We start from the raw sequence: 23,425 nt of genomic DNA on the forward strand, positions 1-23,425 counted from the left end.
TGTGTGTGAGAAGGGTTAAGTCTGTTGCTATATAACAGAGTAGATAGTGGCCAAGAAAACCCATAAACCAAGGAGTATTTGTTCAGGTTTGATGGGAAATGGGTGGTGTCCAGCACTAGCAAGAGCAGAGGAAGAAAATGTCTTTGAATTCAAATTCCATGAATACCTAATAATTGTCCCACTGGATCATCATATTTATATTGATTTCAGAGGGTGATGAACTGGTAGTTCCTGAGACATCAGATAACAGCCGGAAGCAAATGGTTCGAAACATCAACAACAAGCGCCGTTACTCTTTTAGAGTACCAGAGGAGGAGAGGATGCAGCAGAGGAGGTCGGTATTCAACATGTACTTGTCTTCTGTACATGCCTGTAGGCCCTGAAGGACAGTGACTGATGCCAATGTAGTACTTCATTTGTTGCTTTCTGGAATGCCCATTCGGATGTTCCTGTCTCGTCACTACCGCGTTAATCCTCAATGTTTAATTTGTATTAATACCAGTTTGGATATGGATATGCACTGGATACACAAGTATTCATTAGTTCAAATTAATTATGTGAAACAGCTGTAATTTGGAATGCATGTCTCCACATACTGTATATAGGTACATAAGTGTGCATATATACTGTATACATAAAGATCTGTAATAAACACTTTGTAAAAGGGGATTACATTGCTAACTATACATATGGATTAATTACTTTCAGACTCTGGTTCTGCTTTTCTTTCTGAAGGCAATTCTACTCTCAGCAGTATTCCAAGGCATCTGCTTTTTTGATTTATAGATTTAACTACATAAACATTCTATAAATCTCAGAAAACTCACCTCTTCAGAGAACATAGGACTTCAGGATGTGTTTCTAATAGAAGTCTTTAACAGGCCACAATTACTTTCCTAAATGGCAATAAAAATAGGTCTGCACTACTCACAGAGTTCACAGAGGATGTTACTGACCATTTACTATTACTCACTAAAGATGACCTGCTACTGTGCTAAGCTACACTCCAAGAACTGAGTATTTCAGTTTTCTAACTTCCAACGTCTTCCACCGATGGTTGGCTCCCAGCTTTCCTTTCTTTTTGGCTCTAAGAAAAGTAACAGCTGTGTACAGTGGAGATAAAATTCCAGTTCTTGTCCTTGCCTTTTCTGAGCTGATTGCGGTTTGGTCTTTTAAAATGTTATTTATTCTGAGTTCTGAAATGCATCCTTGCCATTTTGAAGAGCTTTTAATTCTGACCACAGACTGAGAAAGGTACTGCAGTATTATTTTAATTCTATTTTCATATTTGGTACTTCATTTTCATCTCTACTTTGTAATACATCACAAATGAGTTCTGCTTTTGCTCATCTTACAGAGCTTTTTATCAGCTCATAGTGGTTGTATATTCTTTAAATGTTAGTAACTACTGGGTGCGGGCTGTTAGCCTGTAAACAGCATTCTTTTCTTCTGGCCCCTTGCCTCCTCTTCAAGCTGGAGGCTTGTCCATGCCAGTGCTGATAGCAAGGGTTTATCACTGTTAAGATGGTTAAATAGTTAATTTCCATTTAAAAGTAGCTGATAATTAAAGCTGTACATGTTTTATAAATGTCCATCCTTACATTGAATGAAATATCTAAACAAAGTATTTTCTCTTCCAGGGAGATGCTACGTGATCCAGAAATGAGAAATAAATTAATTTCTAACCCAACTAATTTTAACCACATAGCACATATGGGTCCAGGAGATGGTATACAGATTCTCAAAGACCTTCCAATGGTAAGTACAAAAGTACATGTGAGAGTGACTGACTGCAACATAGGCTGCAAATAAGTGAGAGAAAGACAAGTACAATTTTAAATGTGTATTCAGAGTGTTGATGTATTTCATATCAGGAGCAGTGTTACTAGGGAAATGGAGCTGAACATGCTCTGCTGTATGTGATAAAATTTAAACAAAGAGGATGACACTTAAGCATCGAGGGGAGGAGGAGGAGTGGCTAATGCCTCCTGGGTTTTAAGGCTGGTTGGCCTCTTGGTGTTGATGATAATTTTTATGACCCATATGAAAGGACAAAATTAAGAGGATTTGGGCCTGTATTCTTTGTGGGAATGGAAAGAGAAATTCCTTTCTCATGAACTGTAGTTCAATTCCTTCCTTCTCTTCCCATCTTCAACTCCATCTTAGCCTATCTCTTTACAGCCTCTTTTCCTCAGACAGTGGAACTGTAGCAGTTTGATAGTGTGTAGTGCCCAAATTTCTTTCCATTCCAAAGATGCTATTTTCATTTTCTCTCCAATTTAACTAGTCTCAATGAAACAGAACTTCTTACATAAAAATTAACCTTTTAAGTTGAAAAATGGAAAAAGAAAACATGTAATAGCACACACACGTTCATTTCCACAAAACCTTATATAGGAAATGCTCACCTGGAAGTTACTGAAATTTTTGATGAGCTAAAGACCAATTAATATTTTGTTCACAGGAGAGTATCATACTGCTTGCTTCAAGCTACCTTGAGCATCTTGTTTGTGTGTTCTGTATTGTTTTATAAACTCATCTACGATGACACAGATGAGATTCAGAAGATGCTAATTAGCACTGTAAGAAAGATCAGGTTATATGATATCAAACAGATGATATGAGTACCACCGTAAGACATAGGGATTAGTACAGAAGTGCTGTCTAAAATGATAATTGTTATTACTTGGAGTTTGTGCAGAAAGCAGGAAGTTGATACTGAAATTGGTATTTTCAGATGCTGAAAACCCCAGAGGAAACAACAGTAAGACTGGAAAATAAAGTGTGCCGTGCAGTTGCACTAGTTTAGGAGCTTAGGAGCATAATCTCTGGTCTTCGGATACTCATTTTACCTCACTTTTGCAGCAAATGGTACTTTTATGTTACACTTTACCGTAAAGTCTACACATTGTACGTGAGCCCTTCTGGCACTGTGTTTTCCTTAGATGAGAATATGGAAGGAAAGGAAACGATTTTCTTTGAATCTCGTACTAGAGACACTCAGAGAAACCTCTCAATAACAAATACATTCAGTGCAATTGAGCAAAAAACAACTCTGTGTGTGTGTGTGTGTGTGTGTGTTTATAAATGAATAAATAATGAAGGAGCTGCTTCTAGAAAATACATGACACATCCAAGGGAAGTTGGCAGGTAGTGTTTATCTTACCTGGATGTGAGTATACATACATCTAATGTTAAACAAAGAATGATAATTGGCTTCAGGGCAGGATGTAGATCAGAATCTTTTTTTTCTTTTTCCATTTCTGGTGGGTTCCTTAAAATATTTCTGGCTCTTCTCAAGCAGAGAAAATAATCTGCTACTGCTAAAGGCAGGGCAAAAGACATCCCATTTCACACCATCAGTAGTTGAAAGTTCATGGGAATCAAAAGCTGCAAGGACTCTTAATCAAGCCCCAGATCTGGCAAGTGTAAAATGAGGAATGATTTTGTCTATTGAAGGGGATTTTCTAGACTTACATGGATTAATATTTCTTCAGCTATGTCATCTCTAAATGGCTTTTAGCTTTGAATTCATGCTAATTACGCAAGCCTTGTATTAGCTCAAAGGTCATATTTGAAGTTAGGACTGGTACTTTGCTTCTTACCAATCGATACGACATTTTGCAAGAAATTCATGAGTCACTTTCCACACTTAAAAGTGATGAGAAGACATTAGAAAATGTGTACAATATAGAATTGATTTCTGCACTTGTTCCACTGCTGCAGCTTCTTTATAAAGTTACTATTAAAAACTCCTTTTTGCAAGTAGGTATCAGTCTTAATGCTGGGAGATGTCACTGCAGATAAAGCAAATTTGACGTGTATTTTTCCAACAGCTCCTTGCAATATCATATTGTAGTTGTATTCCTAAGTTAACGGGTACAGAATTGTGTCAATCATAGGACTTGAAAATGTGTGAATTCGAAAGTGTAACTTGAGATTAGGAAATAAATGTTCTGTCAAGAGCTACTTTGGTCTAGGTAGCTTTTTCTTTTCCAACAGCTTCCTGTAAGGTATTTGGCTGGACTGAGTTTTCATTTAGTCTGTTCCAAACTACCTACTTTGTTTCTCAGGCACAAAAATAGAAGAGAAGGAGTTACTGCGTGCATGTGATGTTATGTATTGAGTCTGATGTTTTATTTGAAAGATAAATTTATAATTAAAAGAGAGGATGGAAATAGAGGACGTTTCCTGAAGAATCAGTACACAAGGTAAAGAATACTCATCCAACCCTGTGTACAGTTCATCTGTATGGTGGTTTACAAGGACATAGAATTATTTCACTAGATTCATACCTTTTTCCAAAAAGGTGGATAGCTTTTTTTTTTGTGCTTCTTAGCAGGTGTGATGATTTTGCAGTTGGAACATCATCTTTGTATTTTTAAATAGACTAATATGTTTCAGAAGAAAAAGTATTTTATTTTTAAATGGGAAAGATTGCAGCATTTTACTTTGCAAATGCCCATTTCTGTTTATGAAAGCAGATGATAAAATATATTTTTGCATTTAAAGAGGGCTACCACTAGGGGGAACAAGTAGTGCAAGACTAATAGTTTTCTCAAATTCTCTTCATCCAACTATTTTAGGTGACATAGCTTCTTTTTTTATGAGATCCTGGAATGCAGAAAGTGTATGAAAGAATGGAGTGGGCCTTTTTATTTGCGATTTCTTCCGACTTATTTGAGCAATTTCAAATTTGGCTGGATCTACTGATAGAAATTTGTTTATCCAGCATGAGCTTTCACTGAAGTCAGTAAATGGCTACGTAGGCAGAAGGGTCCTTAGTAATAAATAGGTTTTAATAGAGAATAGGTATTTTAATCTCTGTTGGATGAGATAGTCACAAACTAAATAGCCAGCTCAGCCTAGCTTTTATCTAGCATCCATGGATGAACTTTATAAAGCAAATGGTAATTTATATATAAGTATGTATTTATATTTATTTAACAATATATACATATTCACTTTATATATACATATTCACTTTATCTCTGCAGTCCCACTAACCGGCCTCTGCTGTCTTTTTCAAGGGAAATGCCAAAAACTGAATGAAGCACAGAATTAGAACTGGTAGCAATGGTCCTTGCGTGGCTGGGCTGCGATATGTCAGTGGGCAGGAGGGGACATACACTTGTGCTGCCTTAACCCGTGACATAACTGCCTGGTGGATGCAGGGCCAATGGGAGCTTCCTTGCTCTCTCCCCGCTACTGTTCTTAACGATGTCTTTTATAAGACCAGCTTTAGAGAGTTTAATTTGTACTGTAAATGTACAAAATGAAAATTGGATAAATGGAATGTTTTAAACTCTTTCAGGCTATTTGATATGTTGTATCAGATGCCTACATATGTGTAACATATCTGTCTGCATGTGACTGCCCTTGCTGATGCAGCCACACAAGGGGGAAAGATGCTTCTTCTGTGCATTGTTTCCAAGGTCTTGGTATGCAAGAGGCACGTGACATGAATAGTGAGATGTTTATGGCAAATTGCAGTCTCTTAGCCTAGTCCCACATTGTTTTCTCTGTGAATGGACACCCTTGACTTCAGTATAGCCCTATGTTTGGGCATAAATGAACATGCCTAAGGCTGAGAGTGAGATCAGAGTTAAGAGGGAAAATACTAGAGGTTATCAGGCAATTGTAAACTTTCATCCGTCTTCATGGTGAGCAGCTACTTAGGGGTCTGGCTTTGACAAGCAAGTTTGTGGGCTACAACATAACAGAAACCAGAAGTTCTTGTTTGCTATTAACAGAGCCGTAATCAGTACATACTTGTATTTTATTGATGTGGGTGCTAGATCTGGGTCATTGTCTTGCTTTGTACAATTTAGAATCATTCCTGTTAGTATATCCCCAAACTTATTTATTTACATGTTTTTCTTCCCTAGCAGCCTGTCACCAATTAACTGGCCGTACAGTCTGGCCTCCCTTCTGCCCTCTTGTCCCTTGAAGCCACTTTATCGTGGATGCTCCTTTGTAGTGAAGATCTGAAATCTGGAACTGCACTTACTGCAGCACAGACCACCTCTCTGTGTACATCAGATGTACAGGATTGATTTTGCTTTCATATTCTGCATGCCTACGTATTTTACATACAAAAGCTAGTCTTGACTGCCATTATATTTGAACATTATGCTTCAGTTTGACCTCATTATACATGAGCCATTATACTTCCATTCTAGATGATGTGTGAAGCTTTGCTTGTTTCAAATGAGAAACTTTTATAGTAAATGAATACTTATCCATATTTGGTATTCTTTAAAGAAAGTGGGAACCCCATGCATGCATCTAATGGTGGAGTCCATGGGGAAAGTTCCATGGAGGATCATTTTAAAAATGTTGCCATATCGTGGCTTTTTCACATTCATGAATGCTGGCTAAATATTTTCATGGTCTGCAGCTGGCCTACCCTCTGCTTTTTAGCTTGTGATTTTAGAGACTCCCTTTTCTCCCTTATTGGCTTTTAGGAACATAGCTGGCTTTGCTGAGCAGATAACTCAGCAAAGTCTGCTTTCCTGGACCATTCTTGGAATGGTGGCTTCTTGTACTGATATTTACATGCTGCTAAACTTACTAATAACAATTTAATATATATTATGTCTTATATGCCATAATGTGGTAATTGATGTTTTGGTTAACATGCAAAGCCTCATAATAACTGTGTGTTTGGAAAAAAAAAAAAAAAGTTGGATTTTACCAGCTGAAATTAAGAGAACCGTAACAATAATGTTTGGTAATATGTATTGGGATGTGACTTAATGTTCTTCCAGACTTTAATACGTTCCACGTACAAAAAGTAGTGCCTTAGGTTTAGCAGAGGGGTAAGCTGTATTTTTACCATATTTTATTTTTTTAAGTCCTAACATTTCTAATGTTACTCAGCTCTGTTAGTTTTAAGGTGATGAAATCAGTTGGACAAGGGGAAGAGAAAGTTAGAAGTTAGAAAAGGTGTTCTGATTTGCTGGTGGCCGTTGGGCAAACCATCCCCTTGCAGGCTGACCTGGTGAACACGTACAGATGACACAGGGAGGGAGACTGAGCCTTGAAACACTCTTCCATTAAATCTGGATTTAGATTACTTTAAATTATAAGAGCACTTGTGTCAGCACATTTTGTAGAGATAAATTAGAAGTGACTTCTGTTTAATTTGCAGGATTATTTCTCCCCTCTCTTTCTTTACATCACACTTTGGGAGCACATTGCTCAGTTAACCTGTTAAAAACATTTGAATTTCCCAATACTTTTGCACCTTATCTGCTAAGGGCCTAGTCTTCTGCAGCACAGACACGGCAGTGCAATGTCCCTTCATTGCTAAAGCACTGTGAGGATTAAGTGAGCGTGCAGAAGGACATAGGCCTTGTCTCATCTGTCTACAGCAGAGTAAATTGTCCCAGTTGTCTGACACTAAGCAGTTCACCTTCCCATGTGTCCCTATCCTGTCGAAACACTGTTCCCTCCCTTTAGAAATACTCTGTGTTTGTTGTACGGGTGATACTTAATTTTAATGGAATCACTAAAATGCATGAATAACAGAAGGAAATCTCTTACGATCTTTAACTGTTGTGTATTCTCATCTTTTCTTCTCCCCACACCATCTCACCTGTGTTCACCTTCCTTTGTTTGTGTTATGTCTATTTTAGATTGTAAGCTCCTCAAGGCAGGGAACTGATGCTTCTCAACTGTCTGTAAAGCACCTTTTACAACTGTGGTGCTCTTTGAAATATCAAATAATAATAAATACTAGAATCGATTCCTAATGAGTTAAAAGTTTTATTTGTTTTTAATGTTTTAGCAACAGCAAGGGCTGCAGGCCCATATGACACCATGTAAGGAAGGTGCTCAGAGGACTGGGGGTGACAATGTAAGAACCTGTGTGTTGACGGGCAAGCAGGGTTGCTGTCTGGCTGTCCTTTTGTGTTTGACTGCTCTTGTGGACTGCTGTTGCCAATGTAACCTGTACAACCATCCTTCATTGCTTTCTCTCTCTGTTGTCTTTGATAGCAGCGTTCCCCTTATCAGTTCCCTCATCATCACTCCCGTCTGATCTCCTCTCCGAGCAACTTTGAGCACATCTACCACATGACTGTTAATTCAGCTGAAAAATTCCTCTCTTACGATTCCATAAACCCTGCATTTTCCCCACCTCCACGCTCTGTCCTCGGTACTCCAGACTTTATGACTCTGAGGGTATGAACGGCTGAGTCAGGTGTTCACTCTACTAACACTGTGTGGTTTTCCTTTTGCCTGGCTATTAACATGGGAGAAAAACCCTTGTAAGCAGTTTCCTTCACCCCTTAACTTTCTTCTGTCCCAGTTGATTTATTTTCTGCTATCAGCTGTGGTCTTTCCACAGCTCTGACATACCAAGAAACAGATACGTCATGGCTGTAGAAAAAAAGAAATGAAATGTATAACAACTGGGCTGAACCTTTTGCTATGAGAATAGCATTTTTAGAACGTTTTGCTACGAGAATAGCATATTTAATCACCAGGAAGGATGTGGGAATTTTGAATGATGAGTTCTCTGTTTCACAGTGTTCATCCTCCAGTAGTCAGTAGTGGGATGCTGTGTATCAGGTTGCATTAGGAAAAGGTTCCGGACCTGTCTGTGTTGCATGAAACTTTCAAACTCTTTGTTTACGATGAAATCATGTAGAATGCAAGAATTTTTACACAGTACTGTATACAGATTGAGAGAGAGACAGGTTGTACCTCAGACAGTTTCTAGTTAAAGTAAATAAGTGAAGTTAGAACATGTACAAGCAAAATAAAAAATTAAAGATGATGGCAATTTGCTGATGTAGATCCTCTTAATCCTGATAGCTTTAAGCAGAGGCTGAGGTAGGGTACTGTTCTGTAGATACCCTTCCAGTTGGAATGTAAGTTGGGGGGATGGAAGTGGTCTTTTCTTTTTTCTTGTATTGTGCATCCTGGTCTGACTATGTGGGGGTTGCTAGGTCCTACAGAAATACAAGCCATATGAAAACAGGCACACAAGTACATGCTGTGCATTGTAATTGTGTACTGTGCTGTGGCCTGCAGTTCTGCTTGGGCCAGATTCGCAGATAAATCAGGAATAATCTGTGAGGCAGATGTATGTGATGGTGGTTGGTTGCTCAGGGTTTGTATGGGTCTGACCCACGTCTGTTGCTGTAATGGAAACACTGCTGTTGGTTTCTGTGGCCTTTGGATACCCTTCAGACATGCATGGCAAACCTTCACTGCCAGACTGCTTTGAGTGCCTTTTGGTTGCTGCCCTAGATCCCTATCACCAGGAAGGTTTTTGGATACATACCTCCATACAACCCTAGAGAGAATTTAAAAATGCGGGAGGAAAATTAATCTCTTCTATATGGCTCCGAAACAAATCTGCACACCTAAGCTTTGACTGGTCACGTCATGTGTCTGGTCATGTGTCACTGTTGTGAAGTCCCAATTGTCACAACCATTAATATTCAAAAATGAAGTTGCAGCATTTTGTAAAACATGCCCTGTGATGACAGCTCTGCATCCATCCTGGCTTTTCTGGTAGGAGGAGAGATGCAAATGCACAAGAGGAATGCTCTATTGAAATGCAAAAAAAAAAAAATTAAGCTGAACTGAAAGTTGTTTTTCTCTTAGAGGGTCACTATAGGGTCATTGAAGCTGTATTTCAGTTCTGGTTTTAACAAGTTTTTTTTTTTTTAATCCAACTGTGCTGTAAAATTTTCTGTGTTCAGTATGCAGTGATGTATCACCGGACTGTGACCCACTCTCTACCTTCCCTTTCTCATGTGAGTAGTCTCCCTGGGATCAGTAAGGAATGACCCCCGGTGTTTCAGACAATAACTCTTAATTTTTGCTTTAGGAGCATCCTTCATCCTAATGTTGCAGCCTACTAGCATAAATTGGAGAAAAAAAAAGTGAAGTGGGCAACCTGGAGTGTCAAGGTCTTGTACCTGTTGGGTCCTTAGAGCACTAGAGGTTTAGTCTTGTATGAAGAAAAGCATTTGTTTCCTTTGTGGCTTGAGGGTAGAGATGCTGTAAGCTATATGGAGAGCAAGGCTGTGAGTTTTGGTTTCATGTCTGTCCATCCTCCCTTTGTGTTTGGAGATTTTAGTGTAAGAAGGGTAGCACTCCCTCCGAGGGGACTGTGGTCCCGGGTACAGATGGGATATGGGAACCAAAACAGCATGGAATCCATAGGGAAGTTGAAAAATGGCCCATTAAAGTAGGCTTTTAGATTCTGTCATATTATTTAATGGAAGAATTAAAAGCTCAGGTTTATAATGTAATGAACAGAACACTAAAACAAAAAACCCGAAACAACAACAAGCAGCATGATGGACAGAGAAACATAGGCCAACAATTTCCTATAGGTGTCGTAACTGTTTAGTTAGACCCTATATGTATGTTTTCACCCCACAGCCTGAGAAGGCAGCGTGGGAGCAGTTAGTGTGAGTGTGAGAGCTGAGGCTCTGTAACACTGCAGAGCTGCGAGCATAGCAGCGATAGCATGTACATAACCCACAACTCCACAGCAGCTCCGTTCTCTGACTGGGAATGGGATGCACTGAACTAATTTGGGTCTTTCACCCTATTTCACAGTGATTAACTTCATTCAGCAAGCAGCTTCTCTGCTGCTGTTTTTTTTTTTTTTCTCTTCTCTCACCTTTCTCCATTGGGTTCAGCAGTGGGGATGAATTTTCCTGCTAGGATTTGAATTGTTGCTCTAAATGAGGGGTTTTTGTCTCTCTCTTCAAGTAAAGCAAGCTCAAGTTTCTTTTTTTTTTTTTTTTCCTTTGTTTTTAACTTGCTGTGTTTTGCTGCTTTATAACTACCGCTAATAACCGCCGTTTATTTTTCTTTGAATCCCCTTTCTGCATCATGTGCATATAACTTCCAGGGGTTTTGGTCCAAAATGCCAGGGTCTCTGGCATGTGCTTATTTTATTTTTAGAACAAAGAACAATGAAAGATTTGCTTTGTGGAGAAACTTTCTACTAGGAATTACATGGACTTTGCAAACTGAGATCATGAAAAATAATCATCATTAGAATACACTATTAAAATAAATGAGTCTTTTTCATGCACCCACCTGTTCCCTCCTTCCCCTGATGCCTGTATGTTGTCTGCTCAGTCACTGTTAAGGAGGTTAATCGCCTTATCATTAAACATAATTATTCTCTTTGCAAAATGAACCATTGTAGGTTTATACAAGTACAAAAGACCTTCCTTGCAACTCCAGTGTACTAACCACAGTGCACACGTTTGCATGGTGCTGCACTTAGCTTTCCTTTGTTTCTCAGAACACAGCAGTAACTTATTCCTTAGCCCATTAGTTCTTTTGTGTATTGTCAGGGGAGCCTTCATACAGCCAGGATGTTCATACTCTTATCTGTAACTCAGATTGTTTATTGCATGGTGAAGGACACAGGAGCAGAAATTTAGTATTTTGTGCTACAAAGTAGGTTGGTTGTTCACATTTAAAAAAAAGGGGGGGGTGGGGAGGAAGGTAAGCAAGAGACAGCAGTATGACCCCAAAAATGATTTAAGAGACTTTTTTAAGCCTTTAGGTATAAATCCTCATTGAGAAGAGTGCAGCAATGGATGAGGGGAGAATTAAGCAGGACTTTTTCATTGGTAAGGTCTCTGATTCTCTTTTGCTGGTGTTTGAGAGAGATCTGGGAACAGGAGGAGAGATTTTAATTCTTTCTTGTTTGTTACATGTTAAAAATCAGCCATTTCAGCCCACTGGGAGAATGAGAAGCAAAGGGTTGACTGTAAGAGCAAAGGGGTCTGTTATAGCAATGACTCAAAGGATCATTGTAAGACTGGATTTGACAGCAGGTTGGTAACAATTATAAACTCTGAACTGTATAAAATCTGTTCATTACAAAGGCTCCATTTACAGATAGAGAAATGGGTAGTATCTGAGGGTTTCTGAGAATACCCTTGTAGGGGGTGGAATCTTTGTTCTGGTCTGAAAGTTCCATAACATCCTAGCTTAAGAAGGCATTGCAATTGCAACTGTTGCTTTATGTGTAGCTACTTTACCTCAGCATGAGGATGGGGAAATAATTAAATATAAATAGGAAGAAATTAACAGTTATTGCAGGGGGTGTTTGGTAAAGTGGAAATAAAGTAATGCTCAGAGCTACCTGCAGTTCTTTTCACATTCTGCATCTGTAAAGGTTCCCTAAACCTAATTCTAATTAATGCTAATGACTTCATAGTACAAATCATTTTAGGAGCAGGATGAAGTCTCATATTTAGCCAGAGATTGAGTGATACATAAGGGCATTAGAAAGTCCCTCTGGGTGAAGAAGCCAACTCATATACAGAGAGGGGCTAAATAAGCTGAGAAGCCTTTTCCCCTAAGGTCAGCTGTAAGATAACAGAAGCAGAAATAAAATCTCCCAGAACTCAATTCAAAGTACTCTTTTCCCTTCTTTTAAAGACAATTTATGTTTAAGAAACTACCCTATCCAAGCAGAGAAACTGTTTTATCTCTTCCCTCAGTAAAGAACCACTTCAGCCCGGTAACTTACCAATGTAGAAAATCACACTGGAACTCTCAGGGTGCAAAACAGGAGCGATAATCAAAATACGTAGAAAAACAGTGGCATGTGCTCTGGTCATCCTCTTTGAGTAGGCTGAAAACAGGAGCCTGATTCTCACTTTGACTCAACTGGTGTAGGTCTGGAGTAATGCTGTTAATGCCTTTGGAATTACATAAGTAATTGAAATACGGATTGATCCACTATGTGTTCATAACTCTGCAGGCATTAGGGATTAACATGGTTATTGTATAAAGTTACACATGCATGGCACAAATGATGGCATCAAAGAGAGAAATTCTATTAAGAACCTTGGAAGCTTGTGTTCAGAAAGAATGCATTATGTGATATTACTTGAATATATTTACAGCAGCTTAATTAAGCTTGCAAACCATACTTTCAAGGAAATTCTTGAATTATTAGACATACTCTTTCAGTTGTCTGCATATGTCCATGTAATTCAGCACTTCACTATCACGTTGTGTTGCTTCCAGTCTCTGCACTAAACTGCAGAATATTATTTTGCAAATTTTGCTGACTTGCTGCAGATAATTCAGCTCTGGTAAGGTTGGGGTTTTAATGTGTTTTGGGGCCTTACTTCATAACATCCAAGGTTGAGCTAGCAGTCAATAAGTAAACATGTCGTTGTGTGTGTCTGCATTGCAGAATCTTCGGCCTCAGGAAAGTCGGACCGTATTCAGTGGCTCTGTTAGTATCCCATCGATCACAAAATCCCGCACAGAACCAGGACGATCGATGAGCGCAAGCAGCGGGTTAGCAGCACGTAAGCAAACAAAACTGTGTTGCTTGGGGTCTATGCACAAGTATTTTAGGGAAAGGGCTGCTTGCATTTGCTTCTATCATACTGTCACTAGACAGGATTTTCAGAAGTGATGGCCAACTCTCTTCCTATTGAGGGCAAGCACAGTGTTTTAATCTTGCTTTCAAAGGAGCACGTGAATAAGCAGCTAGCACTTTTGAGAGTCCCACGGTTGTAATTTGTCAAATTTTTAAAACTGACATTAGAATTAAAATTACATTCTTACCCTTGGGACTACCTTGCTGCTGTTTAAGTGTTTTAAAACAGTGGCAAGTTTTTCACAAGCTCCATGGTTATTAACTTCATTGCTGAACTGTGTAGAGCTCTTGATGCCTCTCTTGCTGCTAGTGCAAAGAGAAAGCAATAGAAAACTGGCTACTGGTATGGAAGAGCTGCACTGAATTTGAAACACCTTTCCTAGTCCTTGTGTGCCAGAGTCAGCACAGTCACCTGTACTGAGACCAGGCAAGTGACTAAGTAATGGACCATGTGAAAATAGAGGCAAGACTAGTGTCCCAACTTTTCTAGGTTTTTTCCCTTCCTGTGGCATACACTGCATTTGCTGCACATTGCCAACTGCTTGCAGGAAGTGCGTGTGTCTGCTGTAGTCTGTACCTGCTGGTACAACCCACCTACTCCCTGGGAAAGAGGCCACTGGAACTAGGCTGCACCACAGCAGTTTCTACAACGGCTGTCTTTGTTGGGAACATAGTGACTGTGTCTGTGCTGGGTAAAGTGTGCTAATGCTGACATGCCAAGGGAGGGACCACAGAATCCCTAGGAAAAACTGCAGCAGAGAAGATAAAAGTCCACACAGCCTGCAAGCTATGAGCTGAGCATCTTGGGACATGCTGGAGGAAAGCAGAACTAACCAGAGCAACAGCTAACAAATGTCTAGTACCTTGAGCGGGTGTCTGTAACACAGTTTAATTCCTCTGCGCATCTTAGGATCATCTGCACAAAACGGCAGTGCTTTGCGGAGGGAATTCTCAGGAGGTAGCTATGGAGCAAAGCGTCAGCCTATGGCATCGCCCTCAGATGGTTCCTTATCCTCTGGTGGCCTGGACCAAGGCAGCGATGCACCAACAAGGGACTACGAGCGAGAGGTGAGTGACAGGAGAAAGAGGAGAAAATTTAAGTGTGTTGATGAAGATGAGGAAGTTGAATTCTGTCACGGGTTTGGCTACAAGTTTGGGAGTCACTGACAATGAAAATTTGGATTTCCTGGATTTCAAGCTATCCTGACAAAAGACTTTGGTCAAACTGTGTCAAGTCTGGTCCTGGTATTTAACATGCAGAAAACTCTCTGCACTCCTTACCTGGAGATATATGCTTGATAGTGACCTATCACAGCTTGAAGTGGTGATATTCCTTCCGCCCTTTATTTGCAAAGACTCTTAACCTATTTTAGCAACCATTTCACAGGAGACATTTTGTTCTCAGAGTGCCTAAAATTAACAAGGTAATTTAAGAATTATCATATAATAATTTCATTTGGAGCAGAAACTGGATTTAATAATTTATATTCTGTGCAGAATAAGACTATCATTATGATAGAACTGCAGTCCTGCCCAGTGCTAAACTCAGTCCCTCCAAGAATGTTTTACAGGGAAGGGTTCAATCTGAAGTAGGCCAGCAAAACTTCCCCAGACCATTTTCTTATGAAGGAGTGAGAAAATTAGAGATCACACAGGCTTTTCATGGTACTGAATATATCCTTTCAGCTGAAGCTGGAGGCAACTGTCAACCCAAACTCAAAACTCAGACGTAGTTGCATTCTACTGTACTCTGGAAGATCCAGCTGGCGTAACTTGATTAGGATGCTTTGAATTAATATCTTGGGACTGACATAGAAGAGGTAGCTGTGGTGAAGCCCGTATCATAAACATTCCTCAGTTTAGCACAAGAGCATCTCAGATCATAATCTGTGAAAAGGCAGGAGGCACTGTAGCTTCACAGGCAACCTGAAGTTGCACACTCTGCTGACCAAGAGGCCCTCGGCAGCGTGCAGACTGCAAGAATCCCACAGGTGCTGTGTCCTTATGTCAGCATCAGTTATGCCTGCTGAAAGCAGAGTGATCTCACCACTTACTCTTAAGTCTCCCCAGACCAGGAAATACTGAGCAAAAAAAATTCCTCTGTATTTTTGGACACAAGCAAAATACATGGAGGCCTTTGAATCCAGTCACCTGCTGCTCAGACATCCTCAGTCACTCTCAAACTTGCTGTTGTGTTACTTACCATGTTCTTATGTGTCTTTGGGCTGCAGGACTCTGACTCTCCGAGGCACTCTACTGCATCGAACAGCTCCAACCTCAGCAGCCCTCCCAGCCCGGTTTCTCCTCACAAGACAAAGAGCCTCTCCCTGGAGAGCTCTGACCACGTGAGTTGGGACTCATGAACTGCTTCAGCATTCAGATTTGACATCACAGCAGCTTGCTGTCCCCATGGCTGTTCCCTTCACTTGTTCCAGTTCTCACCTTCATCATCCTAACCCTCCCCATTCCCTGCCTGAAAGTGATCTGGGAGTGGGGTACAGAGGAAGGTAAAAGCTGGTCGTCTTCAGCACCATTCAGCACTGCCTCACCCTCCCTTCCCCAGATCTGACAGCAGCAAATGAGCAAAGCTAGGGTGTTGGTAAATATCAGATGCTGTAGATTTGTATTAGTATTGGTTTCATTTTTGTGGTTACGGCTGCTTCATTTTTAAAGACATATTTATCCCAACCCCCTTCCACTTCCCAAAATGTAGCTTAAGTAGATCAGACCAGTATCGACAAGAGAAAATTCAGAGGGATTTTGTTTTCATACAATAGCTCATTGTACTGTACAAAAGTAGCACAGAGACCCCTTCCCCTGCATGGGGAATGATCAGTATGTCAGAGGCACATAAAAGCTTTCAGCCGCCACGTTTGAATGTCAATCTGATTGTCGCCAGCAAATCCTTATTGATTAAAATGATGCATATTTTACTACAGTACAGAGTTTAAATAAATACGCAGATGTTAGAGTAAAATACGTATGTATATATTCAAAGAAAAAAAGCATTGTGTATGCAGCAGAAGATGGATGCTTATTTAAGAGAGCCTTTAATTTAAGATTTGTGTTGTCCCTGTTTTCATGCTCGGTAATATACAGACTTGGAGGCCTGGCCTAAAACCTTTCGCAGGACAGATATTCCTTTTGCATAGCACTCGCTGCACTGCCGGGAGAGGTCCCTGCAGTGCTTTCACGTTTCTTTACTTCTGGCGGTAGCATAACTGAAGCTATAATTCCTACTTCCATGTTAATCCCCATCCTTTGCAAAAATGACAATTGGAAAGCAACCCCCTGCCCTGACAACCAAGGGCACCAGTCAGCCAGGTGGCTGCCCTGGTTTCTTGTGTGCTAGCTGTGCAGCTGAGGAACCTTACGGCATGCTACAGTAGAGGTCCTTAAGGCAGCAAGGGAATTCAGTGCAGCAGGATTCAGCAGGAAGACTGTTTCCCTGGGTCAGCCTTTGACTAGGTTTAACTCAGAAGCGAGCAGTTTTCCACATCTACTGTAACCATCCCTAACCAGAAACTGTTACTGTTGTTACCAAATACTAGTTGCTAATACACATCAGCCAAATGAGTGCCCTTAGCCCAAAGCTAGCCACGGCTGGCTATGCTGTCACTGTAGCAACGAAGAACCTTCAAGACTGACCTCACACTGTTCAACACTGTGGTAGTCGAAGATGCCTAGTCACCCACAACTGCCATGCTGGCAAGGTTGGTTTTCCTCTCCCTCCCTCCCTACCTGTGCTGTGGGTTTGTGCAATTTGCAGTTGTTTCTATGTGCTCACCTGCTGTTTGGTTCCAATAGCAGGTCAGGTTGGAGGGCAGAAAGTATTGCAGTGGAAGACAGAGCCCACTGAAGTTGCAAAAATAAATAAAAAGCTGAAGCTGGTCATGCAGTCAACAGAATAAAGTGAGAGACCAATGTACAAATGGATGGTAAGAGGAAGACGTCTCTTCTCTTTAGTTTGGAAGGCAGATGTGTTTTTCATTTGGGAGTGTGTTCAAATGAGCCTCTCTTCTCAGTAGTATTGTTGCTGGCTTTATACTATGACCATACTCAAACATCTAAGGGCTTTTTGTATTTAGAATACTGGGTTTTGTGGGTTTCGGAAACTTGTTATGGCTTTTATTAAACCATTCCATATTCTTGCAGTCAGCGGTATATAATGTTTCACCCACATAGAGATGTTTGGAGTTTTCCAGTTTCTGTCTTCCCTAATAGAAGTTATAGGTAAGTTCAAACTATATACAGTGATTTCCAGGTATGATCTAAATGTGAAGTAGGGAATGAGACACAGATCATCTAATCCATTTAATCATGCTGGGTCTCCTAGGTAAGATTTCTCTTTTACTCTGAATCAAGAGGCCTGTCCAAGTTTTAAGCTCATTCAGTGTTATTTTGGGACAGGAATTCAAGAAGTTTTTTTAGAAACCATCACATCAAAAGCCTGTCTCTCTCCTGTTTGGGTTTTTGAGAGTAGCAAGCTGGTTGTGTCGTTTGTTTTCACTTCAAAGCTACTACTTTTGCAAGCCTGGCATTTAATATTAAAAGCTTTAGCAAATAGCTAAGCACTTGAAATTAATTCCTCCCAGAAGTTTTCAGTCTCTCTGAGGGACAGATAGGCAGGGCGTTATTGGCGTTATTAAAATTCCACATCAGCTTCTTTTTAAAGGCTGCATATTGCTTCAAGTATAGCCACTGCTTTTTCCCCACAATTCCCTCCTTTTGGTGAAGCATGTCCACACACTTTTCAAAGCCTTTGCAGACTAGTTTTGTATTTACTGTATGTTGTATTTAAACATTAATCTTATTTTGATGTTGAGAGAAGGCATTTAAACAGCAGTCATTTAAGACAGAGCAGCCTGCGTGACAGTCCCCTGACAGAGGATCACAGGATCTTTTTTGTGGATTTTTTTTTTTTTGCAGTTGAGCTAATGCTCTATCTGAAAATGGAACCCAAAGAGCCATGACACAGCAAACAATTAAATCGAGTAACCCCTGTGTTTACTCCATTATGGTGCCTGCAATCTATTGATATCAAAAACTGACATTTTCAGGCAGAGCATAGGTCAGCTGTGTTACAAAACTAAGCTCCAGAGGATGAGAGCTCCACAGGCCTACACTGTTTGTACACCACAATTTCTAAGCCTTGGCAGTCTCCTTTAGGATTACTGTATTTAATCATTAGTTTGGTACTGTGCATTTTTAATGCATCTGTTCAAAAGAGAAACAGCAACTGTTCTCTCAGTTGAAAAGCAAATGACCACATCACTTATTTGAAAAATTGTCCTAGGACTTGAATAGTTTTATATATTTGGGGACCATTTGGTTAAACACACAATTTTAAACTACACTCATCTTTTTTTGTTGCTATGAACACTGAAAACATATGCATATGGTAGTTGGGCTTTTTAAATATTCATTGGGCTAGGAAAAGTAACTTGGTCATTTGAACTGTAAGACTCTTGACTGGTATCTCACAGTTGTCTCTTAAGGTTTGATGTTTGCTACTTTGCACTGTAGCATTGCTTCAAGTTCACAGTTAGAGGGCTGTATTTTGTTCAGGGAGCTTAAGATCTCCCATTGGATTTTTGACTGTGGCATATGTTCTCTGTACACAGTATGTATCTAGCTGATTTTTTCCTTTTGGCTGAGACTGAAGGTGTTTGCGTTTTTGACACTGCTTAAACATATGGGTTGTTGGGTTTTTGCATTTTTTTTCTCTTTTGATGGCAAAAAAGGATCTGAACAGATTCAGGCAGCTACTAAGGATTCCAGGTTATAGCATGAAAAAGGTTTGGTAAATAGTTTTCCCCTGCACGTGTGCACACACAGATATGTGGCTTCCTTCCACCTTTCATCAACCCAAAAGCAGGGTTATAGTATTCTCTGTTGCCTTTGACCTGGAGAAGACAGCTGGTGGTTTCAAAAAACACATTCCTGAGGCTGTGGTGAAGTAGTTGCTGCTTTTCCTCTCAGTTAGTTGCTGTGGCTTGTTACAAATGTGCATTTTGCCCATTTTAATGAACTTCAAAACTGAATCAGGAATGTTATATCTCCTTGATTTGCTTCTGATAAAATTACAAGCCAGGTGTGTTATTCTCAGGTATATGGCAGAGGGAAGTTAAGGGTCTTGTCATACCAAAAAAGTCCAAAAAGCATAGTGTATTTATAGAAATGTAGTTTAACTATACCTAACTGGTTCACAGAGTGTGTCAGCTTTTCAGATTCTGGCACCGTATTGTCTTGCATGGCCAGACCCTGAATGTCAGGACAAACATGCTCTTAGGTAGAAGAAGCTTGGGGTTTTTTCCATTTTATGCACGCTGTTTAATTTTAAATGAATACATTAAGGATAAAATTCACTGCAGTGCAAGTACCCACACCTCCTGAGCCTTAGTCTGAGAATCGAAGTGGCACATAGTAGCTTCTGCTGCGTTTTGGGTTTTTTTTAATAGGAGTTAGTTCCATGGAGGAAATGGGACAACTTTCTGCACTAACACAAACTGCACCCTTCCACGTGCTTTGTGTTGACACTGTATTTGATAAACACCCCTAGAAACCGCTCTGTTGCAGGCTTTCCAGTCTAAATTTCAACTCCACTTTGTCTTTCATTTCAGCCACAGCTCAGTACAACCTATTTTCATTCTGCATTTAAGAAAGTCTCATCCACAGGGAAGAAATCCACAAACAAACCAGTGTTGGTATTTCAGAGCAATTATACCTGCCTTTTTATGTATGACAGTTTCATATCATTTATTTTTAAAATATGTTTTTTAGGTTTTTCATTGTAATATTATTGTACAGTTTTGCATGGCATAGATGTAATCACTTTTTTGTTTTAGAGTATAAAAGCTGACAAGTGTGCGTGTGGGGGAAAGATTCTGCTTTTTGCCTCTTCTCACTATTTTGTTTAATGCCCTCAATGTTGTAGGGGACATTGTAAGAGATTCTCTGCTACAGAACAATGATGTAGATTCTTTTGCACAGAAATATTTAAGGTGGAAAAGTCAACAATGTAAAAATGACTTACCACCAATATTTTATGTTGGTAACACACTTAATATTAACCTACTTTGATGTACTGCAATAAAACAGGGAACTGTTAGAAATGCAGAAGTTCTGTCTTTTTTTCCTACCTCCCCATGTTAAGCTTTGAGGAAGAAAGGGGAAGGAGAATAATGGTGTTCTTGAAGATAAAACCAGCATGTTGTAACATGTCTGCACAAGTACACACTGGGAAGAAAAGGAATATATAAGAAATAGCTTTAGCTCTAACAGCTTTCAGAAAAAATTACCAGAACCTTTTTGAAAATTCAAAGTCAAGCCACCTTATACTTTAATATATTGAACTTCTTCAACTACAGTTTTCCTGACCTTTTTCTTAGGTCATCTGTTCTGTGTCAATAGTTGTAGTCATTTTTTCCGATGTTCCTCCTTAATTCAGTTACACATCAAATGTTTCAGCTGTCTTAGTGTTAGAGGCTGGACTCTTATTTCTGAGCTACTACCATCAAATCAACTTTCATCCACCTTTAAGTGCATCTCAAAATACCTGTTAAGTTTTGCATGTGCCCTGACCCCTTGCACATCGTCCACCAGTTCCTCACAAGTCAGCCTGGGATTTTCTCCATACCAGAGACTGTTTGTTGGGACATCTTCCTCTTCATTCATTACCCTGTTGGTAGAAGTCCTAGCTTTGATTACGTACTTCAGTCACACCCCCCTGCAGCAGGAGTAACAGGACTCTGCTGTCACTGATCCTGTATTGCCAGCAGTGCCAGCCTGGGCATTGTCCCATTACCAATCCCCTCCAGGAACAGTCAGCATGCTTCCCACTTCTTACATGGCCACAGGCTACCTTACTGCACAGAAACTTCTAATCCTGTCCCTCTCCTTCAGTCAAAATTACTACTTTCTCAGCCCCCTACTACTAGCTTATGTGGATTTAAGCCCATAAGCTCATCCATCCCATTTAGGCCACTGCAGGTCTCTCCTAGCTGCTGCAGCTCTGTGAAATACCATGTTTCCTCTGCTCTTTTACAATCAGTGCTATATTTCTGATTTCCCAGGGTTCCAGTTGCACCATCACAGCTGTGAAGGTCTTGGGAAATGGGCCTTCTATTCTCAAGGGATTGGGACACTAGAAAAGCAGAAAGTGAACTGCACATTAGGGTTCCTGTTCAGCTCCTCGGCCTTCATTTTCTGTTTTGACGCAGCAGACAGGTTGACTAAAGAAAGGAAGGAAGGTAGAAAAACCACTGTGACCACATGTAGCCTGAATCTTGATTCTTTAGAACGGAAAATCCCTGTCTTCAGAGAAGCAGATTTAACCTCCAGCTTGCCCTGTGGAACAAAGAACTGTTTTCTGCAAAAGGATTTTTCTAGAACTTAGAAGCTTGCTGCAGCAGAGAAATGCTCATATCCTCAACCTACATGTATAGTTCAAGCAAATGCACTAGCTGGTACAGAGCAAGCAGCAGTGATCAAGTGTTCTTGCTCACTGTAAAACATCATGACTTGGACACCAGAGCATCGTGTTTCTGGCTCACCTTTTCTCCACAGCTGCTACACTGACATGCAATTCCTCATGTCACAAATCTCTCTGGACAAAGCTATAGAAATTAACACTTTCAGAACATACACAGAAGACCAGGAGAATTAGGGACTGAGAGCTCTAATTAGCTCTCCTAATAAAGAAACACCTTCCTTACCTTCTGCTAGTTGCTATCCTTTAGGCAAATGCAAAACAACTCCATTGTTCAGCTTGATGTTATTCTTTAAACACTCTCTCTCAAGGGAAGGGAAATGTTTGCTGAGAGTTAAACACTCATGTCCCAGCATTCTACACAAAAGGTCTGTGGTCACATGAACAAGCACATACAAATCTCACCTAGTTGTGCTTACTGGAAAAGTGAACGGTAATGCTCTTTTTGAGTTATTTTGACTTCTTTGCAAGTTCTTTGAACATACTGGCTCTGAATCTTCAGTTTCAGAAATTTTGCTCTGAAGCTCACCTAATCTAATACCCTTGTCAGCTTTTTATAATTTGCTTTTTAACCTTTAACATAAGCATTTAACATCTCAAACAATTCCACTGTTTTTACAGCTGCAAGGTCTAGATCCAAAGGAGAAAAACTAAACAATGTCTATCATCAGAACCCAAAACAACAAAGTTACTGTGTATCAGTATACAAAGTTAAACAGCTTAATGCAAAACTATTACTTCACTGAACAGCAGAGTTCACTCTTCTGAAAGGGTTAGGAATAACCTAAAACCAGTACTTTTTAGTTGAATTAAACAGCACTGGATCTTTCTCAACCAAGTCTTAAATGAAGAAGTTTGTATGTTTATGATCTCAGAGTAAAGGTAATACAGTAACCTGTTTTCCTGTTTCTCAGAGGTCCCTCCTGAGACAGACCATTTATTCACTCACCTGTTCTTTACCTCTGGAAGTGTCAGCAGTCAGGATTTCTTATGTACTGAAGTTTAAGATCCTACAACCTCTGCATTCCTGGGCTGTGTTAACTGAGTAGGACCAGCTGAGCCTGCCACTAAATATCTGGTACTTGCCAGATGAGGACATCTGCCTTACTAGCACCAGGTAAGTATCAAATCCAGCAGCCACTCTTTCTTCACAAGTAGAGGAAAGGCAAAAAGACCTGTGTCCAGGAGGCTGATAACAGAGTGATTAAAACAAAGGAAAACAAGAAAAGAAGTCAATTACCAGGGATTTTAATGGCCCAGCAGATGCTCAGGCTGATGTCCTTCTGGTAAACTGGTCACCATCACTGCTAGCACTAGTGACACAGCTGCAATGGAAAGGTGAAGGAATAAATAGGCCACAGATAGATGGCTTCACAAGGGTAGTAGCAATTCATTGAGCAAACTACAACTGAAACAAGAGGAGACTTGGAAGCTCCTTCTGCTTAACTCCTGTTTATCCCACAGAACAGGACATGGTTCACTTACTTACTTGGCTATTCATTACCGCACCAGAAGATGAAAAAAACTGCAGGCAGAAG

General features: G+C 40.1%; 1 protein-coding gene across 14 annotated transcripts in view; it reads left to right on the forward strand.

Moving 5' to 3' along the window:
• The window catches only part of CDC42BPA (CDC42 binding protein kinase alpha), a 189,724-nt gene extending 170,097 nt beyond the window's left edge, over positions 1-19,627 (forward strand). For 7 of the 14 annotated variants that reach the window (XM_052806782.1, XM_052806783.1, XM_052806775.1 and 4 more), the window contains 6 exons: positions 211-334; positions 1,641-1,758; positions 8,002-8,187; positions 13,205-13,322; positions 14,307-14,464; positions 15,628-19,627. In XM_052806782.1, the coding sequence (XP_052662742.1) occupies positions 211-334; positions 1,641-1,758; positions 8,002-8,187; positions 13,205-13,322; positions 14,307-14,464; positions 15,628-15,759 (836 nt within the window). In that variant the 3' untranslated portion in view covers positions 15,760-19,627. Of the gene's footprint in view, positions 1-210; positions 335-1,640; positions 1,759-5,888; positions 7,734-8,001; positions 8,188-13,204; positions 13,323-14,306; positions 14,465-15,627 lie in introns of those variants that run through there. The other 7 variants (XM_052806789.1, XM_052806781.1, XM_052806787.1 and 4 more) reach the window with 3 other exon arrangements.
• Positions 19,628-23,425: the final 3,798 nt, after the last annotated feature.

Source organism: Harpia harpyja, chromosome 13, assembly GCF_026419915.1.
Source record: "Harpia harpyja isolate bHarHar1 chromosome 13, bHarHar1 primary haplotype, whole genome shotgun sequence".
Classification (NCBI taxonomy): Eukaryota; Metazoa; Chordata; class Aves; order Accipitriformes; family Accipitridae; genus Harpia; species Harpia harpyja.